The following is a 14,599-nucleotide window of genomic DNA, read 5'->3' on the forward strand; positions in this document are numbered from 1 at the left end:
CTCATAGTGACCCTATATGACAGAGTAGAACTGCCCCATAGGGTTTCCAAGGCTCTAAATCTTTACAGAAGCAGACCGCCACCTTTCTCCCGAAGAGCAACTGGTGGGTTCAAACCGCTGACCTTTCGGATAGCAGCAGAGCACTTAACCACTACACCACCATGGCTTCCATATATATATATATATATATATATATATATATATATATATATATATATATATATATGAAACTACTTTTATGAATTACATTTAAGTTTATTAAAGATTAAATTATACTTTATATTCTCTAATTAGAAGAGGGTCCAGGTAGATTTTTCATATTTTTTGTTTCCTTATCATTTTCTCTTTAATTAATGCTCTAATCCTCATATGGAGGACCCCTCCAGGCCTTTGCTTATGACAACTATAAATCTCACTGCCTTCGTTCCATCTGTTCTCTCTACAGTTTTCCTTCATTCCATAATCCATGTCATTCTAATTTCCATTCCCACCCTTCAGAGTTCTGTCGTCTTGTTTCTTCTGTCTACCATGTCTAAAATTAACTTTTAAATATGCACAATCTTCAAGGTAAACATTATGGTGTACTTTACAGTTAATCTTAAGAAAAGTAAACATAACCAAGAGCTGGTACACTGCAGATACCAGCCATTGGAAAACTTACTCGAAGGGGTCAATTTAGTAAAGGCAGCTGAACTGTGACCATTTTTGAATTCATATAAATAACTATTTTATTCGTTACTTAATGTGCTAATTTTCCTACTTTGGTACATACTTGGGTCTTGTCTGAAGAAAGACAGCCAGTTAGGCTAAAATATAAAAGTTACCAACTAATTAATGACATAATCTGATATTATACACTATAGCTTTAATGCAATTAAATTTAATTTTGGATATTGCAGGGGATCTAATAGAATGAAATAAAACCTATTCTGAATAAACTATATGATATATTTTGGGGAATAAATGGGAGAAGTTGAATGAATTTGCTTTATAACATAAACAGAGAATTGTAATAGTTGAGTGCATTCCAGAGAACAAAGGGAAATAATACTATGTGAATTTAATCTAAACCACTCACATCTCAAAAACAGAGAAATACGAATGGAAGGTGGGTACATTTTCATCGTCATGAAATCAGCTATGATTTCCTGAAGCGGAAAGTTGAGAAGGTGGTGAGAAGATGTAGAAAGAATTAAACAGTAGAGAACATTCTAGAGGAACAAACATTAGAATCACTCCAAAATATCCTGGAGAGTTTTTTTTTTTTAATTCTGATCAGTTTTGATTTATATTTCTTAGAGAGATAAGGGACAGTTGACTGCTTCATTTCTACGTGTGATACAGAATAATAAGAGCAACCAGCTTGCTAAGACTTCAAAGCCAGATGGTGTGTATATGTGTCATGCTGAGTTGATGGGTTGGAAATTCCAGTCTGCAAGATGACTGGAGCCAAGTAATGCTTCAAGGTAATCCTGATTAAGATCTACTTATGCATTTTTGTAGAATTTTTACATTTTTCGCAGTTAGCTTGATGAATTTTAAGTTGCAATGGACCGCATGGTACACATAAGCAATAGAAAAATACAAATAAAATGTCTCTAATATGATTTAGGAAACCCTGTTGGTGTAGTGGTTAAGAGCTATGGCTGCTAACCAAAAGATTAGCAGTTCGAATCCACCGGTTGCTCCTTGGAAACTCTATGGAGCAGTTCTACTCTGTCCTATAGGGTCACTATGAGTCGGAATCGACTTGACAGCAACGGATTTGGTTTTTTTTTTTGGTAAGCTGTTTCACAGTATGTTGCCTGCCTCCGTTCACAGCTCTGGATCTTCAATACCTTTCCCCCCACTTTAGGAATTTCACAAATAATTGCTCTGTACTGTTTGTGAGGGTCCGAACAAAACACAGCTGATACAAGCAATTCAGTTTGTGATTGATTTGGGAGTGTACAGCTGGTAGGTTTTTTGTGTTTTTTTTTTTGAAAACAGCATAGCGTATCTAAGTTGACATTACTTTGGAAAGATTTTGTTTTCAAAAATCTGCAAGGAGGTCATTTAGTACAAGTTTGACAAGAGAAAATTGCTTCGTATCGGAGTCTTGATTATTACATTCAGTTGATTTCTGTATGACTCAAGGACTAGAAGCTTTCTACTACTTCCTTTGGTGGAAAAATGTCCAGATTTAAGAATTTCAAGCCATAGGAAAGATTTCTTCACCTTCAGATGAAATTGTCCTTTTTGTTATTCAGCTACCCTGATCCTTTTCTTTTCACTTCTTAGATAAAAAAAAATAATTCCCACTAATTAGATAATCCCACAGATTTTGATGCAGTGTTGTAAACTAATGGAAACTTCAGTTCGTGAATTGATATTGCTTTCTGCCGGGCCTGTTTAGATATGTGTGTGTGCACTTTCACATTTGTCTTGAGTGAACAAAAATGGAACTAGTGTTATAAGATCCATTTTCTCACATACGATGTCAAATTGCAAATATCTTAGCCTTTTTTTAATTTATGGGGTCTCTGGGTGGTACAGATGATTAGCATGGTCAGCTGCTAACCAAAAGATTGGAGGTTCAAGCCCACTCAGAGGCACCTTGGAAGAAAGGCCTGGTGATACACTTCTAAAAATCAGCTGTTGAAAACCCTATGCAGCACAGATCTACCCAGACACACAAGGGGTCACCATGGGTTGGAACTGACTCAGCAGAAGCTGAATCAATTTTTAGTTTAGTTTTGTTTTTTTGTAAGGTGACCCCTTTAATGTGCTTCTGATCCTCTTTTATATGTTACAGATATGGAGCTTATTTGGTGTTCCCCAGCTAGGGGCGCTTTGGGTCTTACTGACTAATGATGGCTGTTGCTTCTCTACAGGTTATCCAGGCTGTCTTTTTTGGCATCTGTGTACTGACTGACCTTTCCAGTCTTCTGACCAGAGGGAGTGGGAACCAAGAGCAAGAAAGGCAGTTAAAGAAGCTCATCTCTCTCCGGGACTGGATGCTGGCTGTGCTGGCCTTTCCTGTTGGTGTTGTAAGTATGATGATGGAGGGCATTTAATTTCAAAAGAATCTTGCATCTTATTTCAGACTTCCAAGGGAAAAAAGAGGTTCATATATAGGAGGTCTTATGCAATCCAAACTTGAAATCTGTGGTCCTTGGGTCTATGACCATTCTAGTATTTCTGAACTTGAGAGAGGAAATTAGCATTAGCTCATACTTCTTCACTTCCCCGACTGTGCCATTAGCTATTATCACTTAAGTAAATGCCACTTAATGTTTACGTCTGTTCTGGCTTCATTGATTTTCATTGTTTTCAGTTAGATTCCCTCCGTAGCTCAACTTCCTTCACAAATCTGTTAACCATCCATTATCTACACATAAACCATGATGTCCTGAAGGTCCAGTGTCCCATGAGATTCTATAGATTTTTTAACCCAGTGTCTGAGTTATCTAGTGCTGCTATAACACAAACACCAGTGGGTGGCTTTAAAGAACAGAAATTTATTTTCTCACAGTTTGGGAGGCTAAAGTCCAAATCAGGTTGCCAGCCATGTCAATTCCTTCCTTATTGGTAGCCTCCAGTGTTCTATGGTTCCTTGGCTTGTAGACAACCCTCACATGGCACCTGTCTTCCCCCCAGTGTGTGTCTCTGTGTCTTTTCTATCTTTTTATAACTCAGAAGTCATGAGGTGTAGGAGCTACCTAACCTAATATATACACTGATAGAACCACATTAACACAACAAAAAAGAAACCGCTATGTCCAGATTTACGGGTCCAGGGCTTAGGATTTCAACACATATTTTAGGGAGACATAATTCAGTCCATAACACCTGGGTACAGCCAGGTGAAGAATGAGAGAACTCTTGCATACCTCAGATTGTGAGGGCAGTAAAAGTCTGTTACCTAATTCGAGTTCAAATCTTTTGTTTGCCAGCTGGATTTTCTTGAGGAACAGGAGCCGAAGTGACCAGAGATAGCATATGCACCAAAGTCCAAGGTCCAATATAGGGAAAGACAGAAACGTGTATTTTAAAGTCATCCGATGACGCTTATTCATACTTGCTGGCAGAGACCTCTACGTGATGACTCTAATACCAAGTGGGGGAATAAATAGGCACCCGTTGTCACTGAAGTGCTTTGTCTATGTACTGGGTTGTGATTTTTTTTGGATGAAATAGTTCTTAGCTCCTAAGAACAATAAGAGAGCCAGGGAAGCATTATAATCTGGTCACACTTCTCATCCCCTCATCTTTGCTTAGATTGGAGTCATCCAGTAAATATCTGAAATTTTGTTCTTAACAGAGTTATAAACTTTCTAATTACTTAATATTTCCCTCTTTGGACTTGCCTTACAAAATTCAAATATTTTTCATCAGAATAGCCATCTGAGAGAAAATCACCATCAGCGTGAATTATAAAGGCATATTCTCTCTGCATGAAGGAATTATCTAGAAAATGACAGATTTGTATTTTTATCTTTGTTGTTTGTTTCTTTTACTCCTTATTCTCTTGGAATGTCTATAGAGGATCAATAGAAAAGGAGCGTTATTACCTCTAGAAGTCTTCTTTGGCTAGCAGGCGAGGTTGTAAATAAAATAGATATCAACATGTTTTCTTTTAACCTCTCTTTCTGTTATGTGGTGTCAAACTGGGTCTCTCCAGGGAAATTCCCAATTTACTTTGTAAGTCTTGTCACTGTCATTGAAGGCTCATTACACGTGCTGTGCAGAAATTTGACATTACTTTTGGGAAAACTTTTGGCATCTTTTTGAGATTTGAATTTATTTGTCAACTTTCTGTGTCCTTTCTGAATCTTAGTCCTTGTATACTTCACGGTTTGTAAGAAGAGTAGGGCTCTTCTGTTTGCCTGTTTTATTGTATCTGATAATGTCCTCCATGTTGTATTATTTTTTGTTGTTTTATCTGTCTTTGATGGAGGGAAAAAGAGTAAAAATATCATTAATCTGCTCCCTCCTTTATAATCAGAAGTCATGATGTCACTTTTTCATTGCAGGCGTATAAACCTCTCCTAGCCGAGGGGCTTTCTGATGGCAAGGGCTTTTGCCTCCTCCGTGGAGTGCCCCAGTGCCTACCATGCTACCTGGCACACAGTAGATGATCAAAACAACCAAACCCAAACCCAAACCCATTGCTGTTGAGTCGATTCCAATTCATAGCGACCCTAAAGGACAGAGTCAGAACTGCTCCATAGGGTTTCCAAGGAGCGCCTGGTGGATTTGAACTGCTGACTTCTTGGTTAACAGCCATGGTTCTTAACCACTACGCCACCAGGGTTTCTCGTAGACGATCAGTACTCTTTAATAGGCATACTTACAGAATAAGTAGTCAGATGTGCAGCCTCACTGAATTCTTTAACTCTAGTTTTTCCTTGCTCGGTAATACTTTATAGTCAATTTTTCCATTTTTGATCATTTTCCCTTACTATGAGTCACTTTCCCATTTATATTCACTAACCTTTTCTTTTCCCTGAACTTCCTGAAGTTCCTCTGCTACATTTCTTTCTCTCCTTTGCTCTCTGTCTCTACATTTAATATTAAAAAGAATCCTGACCAATATTCTCCAGAAATCTCCTTATTTCTTCACTCTTCCTCCTGTTCCTACCTTACTCTGTCATTTGACTTTTTCTATCTACCTGTTTTCCAACAGATTTCTAATTCTAATGCCTAGACATTCGTTTCAAAGCAAAAAAAAAAAAAAAAAAACCCAAAAAACTTAATAAGTGGCTTCTTCTCAAACTCCATTAATTTTTAGCCAAGTCATAATTACTAAGGCTATGAGTTTGTCTCTTTAATTTATAAGCATTTTGACCCAGAATAGCTTTTTTTTTCATTAACCATGTGATTTTACCTTTTCCTAAGATTGTTTCCCAACTTTCCTTTCCATTGGTCCCATTTCTCTGTCGTGACTACCAAGGCTTTCCCTCTGCTCCTTCTGTTCCTCCCCTGTACCCCTCGCAGCTGCCAGATGGGATCAGGAGTTCCACTGTGCTTTTATCTGTATGGCTTAAGACTTTCTGTCTTATGAAAATGCACTTCCTGGAGCAGTGTCACTAGGAATCACTTGAAGAGGAGTCATATGTACTCTTCCTGCAGCTTCTGGCTTGGAAGGGAGGTGCCCAGCCTAAAGGGTTCACTATATCAGAAGGGTGGGAATAGCACTCATGCCAGGATCCGATGGACATGCAGTCATGCAGGGAACCTGTAGCATAAGAAAGCTTAATGTGTGTCAGTATAACTTTTATAATTTAACAGCTTTTATTATTTTGGTTGAATAGTCAAAACCCTAAAAGGCAGAATGCCTGAGAACTTTCCCCATTGCAGGATTACATTGAACGCACTCGAGCATCCTAATGAGGAAGATGCAGAGCCCTACTTCAAACCCTTGTGGGGTCCTCAGAGGCCTCCCCTGCTTAGTCGCTCTGACTCCCAGAGGAAGGCCAGACTCCAAGAGTGCTTCCTCTGCTGTTTCCTACTCTGCTTCCTTTGCTTCTTGCTTTTTGTTTGTCAGTCAGAAGGTTACTGGGAAAGCAATGTTATTTTTACACATGGTACAGGACAAAAAGGCATAAAGAGAGAGCAGAGAGCAGCAGCTGAATTTATCACGTCTGCTCCAGCTTTCCCTGAAGAGACCTTTAACCCTGAGCCTTTCCTGATGTTCCCATTCTCCATTTCTCTCTCCCTCTCTCACCTCAACTGCTGCTATGGCAGCAAGGAAGGCCCGGGTAGGGGCTATCTAGGATTTGTACTTTGTACATTAATGCTTCCTCCAATAACAAGGTTAATTGAGAGTTGACAGTAATTGCTTTATGTGGGCATTTAGCACTAAATAATGGTTTTGTGACCAGTGGGCCTATTGTATCTACTTCATGGACTCTCTCTGTCTCAAGGATATATAAAAATCATGCAACATTCCAATCAAAGATAATTGGAGTAAAGTTTTCTTTCACCATAACCTTGAAGAAAGCAGGCAGAATTGCTAGAGTGAGCACAACATGTGTCATCCTGATTGGTGTAGATTCTCATAAATGAAAAGCTGGCCTTGATTAGTAACGCTAATGGCCGGAAACCACCACCACTCCCAAAGCCTTGCAACTTATTTTGCAGGGATAACCCATGGGAGGCTCTTCTTACCATGTGCAGTTTATTCCTGAACGCTGTCACCCTTTTAAAGAAGCATTACAAATAATTCCATGACATTATGTGGTCTGGAAGCACCGAAGTTTATTGGCAGTGATCAAACTGAGAATGCCTTTTGTCTCCTGTGATTTTGTTGACTTTTGTGCTGGCAGATATCATTATCAGAGTTAAGAGGGTAGATTTGGACCTCCAACCACAAAAAAAAAAAGATGAAGACAAGCAACAAAAAAATGAATGTGATGAGTATGAAAGTGTCCCTCTCAGAAATCGGCTGCTAACCAAAAGGTCAGCAGTTTAAATCCACCAGGCGCTCCTTGGAAATTCTATGGGCCAGTTCTGCTCTATCCTGTAGGGTTGCTGTGGGTCGGAATTGCCTCGATGGCAATGGGTTATTTGGGTACCACTATCCAAAGCAGCCCCTTTGATGACAAAGAACAATCACATAAACTCAAGTCGTCATACATTTTCCATTAACTCAAGTCCATGCATCTCATTCATTTGTAACCATTCAGCTGAATAATACTGTAATCGCATCTCACCGCCTCCTCAGTCCCCTGGTTGTAAACTAACTTTGGGTTGCTCTAGACCAGATACTTGCCTGACACTAAGTTAACCCTGGCCCGTCCCTAGTTTGAAGAGTTTTAACAGGAAGGGACTAAACTAAGACCAAACCAAACCCAGTGCCGTCGAGTTAATTCCGACTCACAGTGACCCTGTAGGACAGAGTAGAACTGGAAGAGACTAGTCAAAGGAATTCCTAGAGATATGGATCTGTTCCAACCCAAAAGCCCAGTGGGCATCCAGGTTATCAGGAGCAAACCAGAATGTACCTGTATGAGGTTTTCTGGAATTTGGCCTTCTTATCTGACTTGAGTCTCAAAGCTATTTGTTAAGTAATCATTTCTGGTGTTGCAATCATTTTCTTATAAACAGTGAAGATTTTGTAAGCACCAATTTATTTCCGAATTCTTTAAAACTTGTTTTTGCTTGTGATGAGGACGGTGTTGTACCTGCTTCCTTAGAAAACATATGGAAAATGGAATTTGAAATCTGAAATGCAAACACAAAGGTAAAGTATCTAGCAATTATTTTCAAAAAGTGATTCCTGGAAGTCTTCATTTATTGACATCAGCTAATTCTAAGCTATTCTTAGGAAAACGTTTTGCAATACATATAGATTTAGATTGTCACACCCCTATGGTTTAAAAAAACATTTCACTTCAGATTTTAAATGTAAGAGACTGACTTCAAATGGAAAATGAACATATTAATTAATATTAATAAGTCTGTTAATGTAACACATATAGGAAGGGAATTTAATTCTACTTGTGATCGTGAATAAAAGCCAGTGCCTTTTCTTCTGTTTTGACGTTAAAGGGGAAATTTTAAAAAAGCACGTTGTTTACTTTATTCTCAAACTCTGGATTTAATTTTAAAATATCCTTAATATACACTGATTCTCTATTAAATTTTCACATGTTGTGTTGTTAGGTGCCGTTGAGTTGGTTCCGACTCATAGTGACCCTATGCACAATAGAACAAAATACTGCCCGGCCCTGTGCCATCTGCACAATTGTTGCTATGCTTGAGTCCATAGTTGCGGCCACTGTGCCAATCCATCTCACTGAGGGTCATCTTTTTCACTGACAATCTACCAAGCATGATGTCCTTCTCCAGAGACTGATCTTTCCTGATAACATGTCCAAAGTATGTGAGACATAGTCTCACCATCCTTGCTTCTAAGGAGCATTCTGGTTGTACTTTTTCCAAGACAGATTTATTCGTTCTTTTTGGCAATCCATGGTATATTCTTCGCTAACACCACAATTCAAAGGCTTCAGTTCTTCTTTGGTCTTCCTTATTCCATTGTCCAGCTTTCGCAAGCATATGAGGTGACTGAAAACACCATGGCTTGGGTCAAGTGCACCTTAGTCTTCAAGGTGACATTTTTGCTTTTCAACACTTTAAAGAGGTCTTTTGCAGCTGATTTGCCAGATGCAGTGCATCTTTTGATTTCTTGACTGCTGCTTCCGTGGGTGTTGATTGTGGATCCAAGTAAAATGAAATCCTTGATAACCTCAGTCTTTTCCATATGAATTTCATGTGATTACTCTGCACTGAAATGAGCAGGTTAGTGGTAATGTAGTATTGTGAGTTGAGTTGCCTGAGATTAGGGAAGGTTCCTAGATGACCATTCAAGATCAGTAAGAAAAATGAGCCTTTTCTTCCCATTAACAGGAGAAAGACTCAGAGGACTGTAACTACCTAACCTAGGTGAGTGCTATTACAATTGTTTTTAAGTAGCCTTTTCAAAAGTTACAGGACATAATATCATTAGACAGATGTACTTGATAGAGAACCAAGTTACTTCTCAAGTAATATTTTCTCATTTTCTAAATGGGAACCAAAGATTTTCTGCATAGATGACCTGTTCAATTTGTACACATTCATGCTAACTCAGAGTAGTCAGCTTCTTTGATGGTTCCACACACAAAACACAAGCACAAAAAAATTTTTTTTAAGGTTTTCACTGTAGGTACCTACACTGAAAACCCAACATTTCTATCCAGACCATTCAAAAGACATAAGTTGCAGTCAAGTCAATGATTATTTGTGAGTACATGAAGTATACTGTGTAGCAGGTACTATGTACTAGGAGCCAGGATGGTGGTCTTGTCTTTCAGGGATTTCACAGTCTAGTAAGGGTGACATTTTAAACTATATCAACAAGCAAATTAAAATAGGGCATGATGTATATAACCGTACATGTGTCTAGGATGAAGAAGTAGCCCAGTAGGGGGAGGAATTAGTTTTACTGGGTGGGCGGGTCTGGAAAATTCCCAGATATGATGACATCAGAGCTGTTTTTAAGGATGAGTAAGAACTTATTGGATGTATAAGTAAGCAATACTTTTAGCTGCAAATTACCAGAAGACCCCTAGATATACACATGGCTTATCATTCTCCAAGGAGTCTTGGTGGTACAGTGGTTAAGTACTCGGCTGCTAACCAAAAGGTCAGTGATTCATACCCACCAGCCTCTGCACAGGAGAAAGATGTGGCAGTCTGCTTCTGTAAAGATTTACAACCCTATGGAGCTGTTCTGCTCTGTCTTTTAGTGTCGCTCTGAGTCACAATTGACTTGATGGCGATGGGTCATCCTCCCTTACTTCACTCAAGTCTCTGCTAACATGATCAACCTTCAACGTTCCTTGTATAACCTGTATAAATTAGCCTCTCATTATTCTCTGTCCTGTTACCTTGTTGTTGTTATTGTTAATTTGTTTAGTGTGTGTTTCCTCTGACTTGATCCATGCTCTGCAAGGCCAGGGAGATTGTGTGTTTCATTTACTGCTGTATCCCAAGCATCAGTTACAATGTCTAAACAGTTCGATATTTGTTGAAAGAATGGATAGTCATTTAACCATGGCTTAAACAATAAAGGTATTTAATATCTCACAAAACAAGAAGACTATAGGCAGATAGTTTCAGGAATAGTATTACTATTGTCATTTGGGACCTAGACATTTTCTATTTTTCCTCTTGTGTCTTCCGAGTCATTAGTGTTCAGTGTGTCAAAACTATTCGTGAGGCGTTCTCTAAATTCAGGTGTGATACACTCAAGCTTGTACTTTGGCTCTCATGGACTTGTTTTAATTTTCTTCAATTACAACTTCACTTTGAGGATGAGGACTAAGGTGTGCCTCACCCAAGCCATGGTATTTTCAGTTGCCTCATACGCATGTGAAAGCTGGACAATGAATTAAGAAAGACCGAAGAAGAATTGATGCCTTTGAATTGTGGTGTTAGTGAAGAGTATTGAATATACCATGGACTGCCAGAAGAATGAACAAATCTTTCTTGGAAGAAGTACAGCCAGGATGCTGCTTAGAAGCAAGGATGGCTAGACTTCATCTCATGTACTTTGGACATCTTATCATGAGGGACCAATCCCTGGAGAAGGACATCATGCTTGGTAAAGTAGAGGGTGAGTGAAAAAGAGGAAGACCCTCAATGAGATGGACTGACACAGTGGCTGCAACAATGGACTCAAACATAGCAACAATTGTGAGGTTGGTGCGGGATGGGGCTGTGTTTCAGCCTGTTGTATATAGGGCCGCTATGAGTTGGAACTGACTCAACAGTACCTAACAACAACAGTCTTTGGAGTGTTGGCTTTTAGACCTTTGACTTGCCATCTGTTGTCACAAGAGGGTTGATAAAGCACCAAGCATTACATTCTTTCCAACTGTGTTGAAGGCAGGAATAGAAAGAAGCTCCCAAGTACCTGTCTCTTCATCAAGAAAATTAATCTTTCCCAGAAGCCCACCATCATATTTCCCATTATGTGTCATTGGTTACCACCACCCATCTGTGGTGACTTGCACATTTCTGTGATTCTGGAAACTGTGCCACTGGTATTCCAAATACCAGCAGGGTCCCCCATGGTGGACAGGTTCAGCAGAGCTTCCAGATTGAGATAGACCAGGAAGAAGGGCCCGATGATCTATTTCCAAAAATTAGCCAATGAAAACTGTAAGGATCACAACAGAATATTATCTGATATTGTTCTGGAAGATAAGTCCCTAGGTTGGAAGGCACTCAGAAGGTACAGTGGGCACAACAATGGGCTTGAGCACACTACTGACCTTAAAGATGGCACAGAACCAGGCAAAGCTTCATTCTGTTGTACATGGGGTCACCATGAGTCGGAGCCAATTCTACGGCAGCTAACAACAACAACATCATGGTTAGGAATGTCACATGGCTAGAACCAGCTGAATGGGAGGCTGGGAAAGCAAGTAGAAGCAAGAAGAAATAGCTTTACCATGATGGCTGAAACTAATTATGATTCATTCTTTGAGATTGGCGAAATCACTGCCCCAATGAAATCAGAGGAGTTTCTGATTTATAACATAAAAAATGTTATAAAAAACAAATTTGAGAATAACGATAAAATGTGAAGTAAAAACTAACAGGATTTTAGGTAATGTATTATTTGTTTTTCTATATTGATATGAAAATTAGATACAGTGAAACTGATGAGTGTAATTGAGGATTTTCTATCTTAGCCAAGAAAGGCGTATTTTTCCATTTGTTCTTTGGCAGTACCACTTTTAATGGATCTCTCACCAGGATTGTCTTAAGCAGCTGTCTAAACCTGACGTCTGAAGAAGTCCTTCCCAGAGAAAGTCAGATTTCTTCCACAGTTGACTAAGTGGCTTATATTTAATCTCTGAAATGCCATACAGAATTCGTCAGAGTGGCTCTTCCTTTAGACCACTCACTCCAAAATGCAGGCAATCACATTCAATGAGTAAAATCTTCGTTTGATGGCACCCCTAGAAATTGCAGAGAATTATCATGCCCTGGGTATCATTTCAGAAACGCTGGTGGCATAGTTCCTACCCTCTTGGGCAAAAAAAAAAAAAAAAAAGGCCACAAAAACATCTCAGAAAATGAAGATATCTTTTTACCCATATTTATATTTATATGGACAATATGTATTTGAAATTTGAGATCAAGAAACGGTAGAATGGATCTTCAGTAACATTAATAGTGAGATGCATATTATAAAATAGACATAAGATTTTTGTCCTCAAAAAACACACTCTTCCCCCCGACCCCCCCAGGCGCCCAGGATCTTATGTATGTACCTGTTTGGGCACAGGGACAAGAAGTGAAATTAGTTGTTGATTTAAAAAAGAAGTCATCCGATTTTGGTTTTTTCTTCCTTCTCTGCATTCTCTCTCTCCTTTTGCCCCTCACCCCTCACTACCACCATCTCTTTCTCTGGAGAGAAAGAAACAATGATTTGCCCTGTGGGTGTTCCTGAGATAATAACTGTCCAGTGGATGTTTTGAGGTAGCTCTTACTGGTTTTGGCTGGATCAAACTGAGCTGTGTTACCTCAGTCAGTACGGGAAGTAATATCATCTCCTCCGAGGAAGGAGCCAGTGGACCTTTCACCTACACAGAATTTGTTAACTTTTAGTTGTACCTGTGCAACTACCATGCAAATGATTTACTTATTTCACCTCAAATAGCCAGTACTGTATAGGACTTTCATCATACCTTTCTGTAACCCTGTTAGGAACCCTGTTAGGAGCAAAAGTCAAGGCATAATACTGACTACAGGGGATATGACCCAAAGAAGTGAGTGGGCCTGGGGGAAGGTAGAAAGAGAGGGAGATGAGAAGGAGAAGGAGAGCGAGTGTATGGAGCCACAATTCACAAATGGCCCTGCTACCAGACTCACTGTCTCCTCAGCTTCTCTGAGGGACAAATTTTCAAAAAGTTTCCCTCCACAGACTGCCCCTTTATCCTGTAGGTTAGGTCCATATTTGACTTACACATAGGAAGAAACATGTAACCAAGAACTTGGGCTGCACTGGTAAGGTTTTGTGTCACATGAGGCAAGTGAAGGGATTTATGTCACAGAGAGAACCGGATAAAAAAGACCTTTAATCCTAATCTGTTTTTATGCTTGTCTTGGTCTCTACTACTTTCTTCATTGAGAGGAGAAGGGGAAGGGAGTGAAATAGGAGAGAATCCTAAACATGATCAGTAGTGTACTCATGTTTAAAGACATGAATGAAGGGGAGTTTTCTGCTTCTGTCTTTATCGCCTCACCCCTTGATCTTCAGTGCTTAAAAACTTGGCTGCTAACCAAAAGGTCCAAAGTTCGAATGCACCAGCCACTCCTTGGAAACCCTATGGGGCAGTTCTACTCTGTCCTGTAGGGTTGCTACCAGTTGGAATTGACTAGACACAATGGTTTTTTTTGTTTGTTTGTTTTGTTTTTCATAATCTCCAGGAGATCCTCTCTTCCCACCTTTTGCCTTAAAAACCAATACAAAATAAAAACGACTGCCTTCATACAAGCATGAAATAAGTATACAAAAGAAACTACAATGTTCCTATGTCTAGGGGTTTATAGGAGCGTGCTCCTGCCCAGGGTGTTGGTTGATGTTACAGTAGAAAACAAAATAAGCATTGAGTCAACAAACAAACAAGGCCCCAGATTCATTGATACAGTAACATTTTTGTCTGAATAGTCACAAATGCTACCTGCATTCCCCTTTCCCTCCCACGCACAATTTACCTCAGAGTTCCAAAGAAGACACCACATACCCAGAAGGCTTTGTTGTTGCTGCTGTTTGGGATTTACAGCCCCTGTACGAGCAGTTCCACTTGCGCTTCCTGGGGCCTCTTCTCGCCATCTCTCTTCCCACGGTGGCAAAACCCACAAATAACCCAACCGCCTGAAAAATCTAATAGCCAGCGGTAAGTTCTGTTGCACTTTCATGGTGGGCCAGGCACTGTGCTAAGGGCTTTACTCCGATTATTTATTTAACGCTCATAAGCCCATAAGGCAGGTATTTCTGTCGTTCTTACTACACGGCAGATGCTTCCGTTTTACCGTTTTACAGGGTTCCATT

The 14,599-nt window shown here is 39.6% G+C and overlaps 1 protein-coding gene across 5 annotated transcripts in view; it reads left to right on the top strand.

Moving 5' to 3' along the window:
• Positions 1–14,599, top strand: part of AIG1 (androgen induced 1) — a 297,796-nt gene that overhangs the window by 47,412 nt on the left and 235,785 nt on the right. For all 5 annotated transcript variants that reach the window (XM_064291616.1, XM_010588493.3, XM_010588536.3 and 2 more), the window contains one exon: positions 2,874–3,029. In XM_064291616.1, the coding sequence (XP_064147686.1) occupies positions 2,874–3,029 (156 nt within the window). The remainder of the gene's footprint in view (positions 1–2,873; positions 3,030–14,599) is intronic.

Source organism: Loxodonta africana, chromosome 1 (assembly GCF_030014295.1).
Source record: "Loxodonta africana isolate mLoxAfr1 chromosome 1, mLoxAfr1.hap2, whole genome shotgun sequence".
Classification (NCBI taxonomy): domain Eukaryota; kingdom Metazoa; phylum Chordata; class Mammalia; order Proboscidea; family Elephantidae; genus Loxodonta; species Loxodonta africana.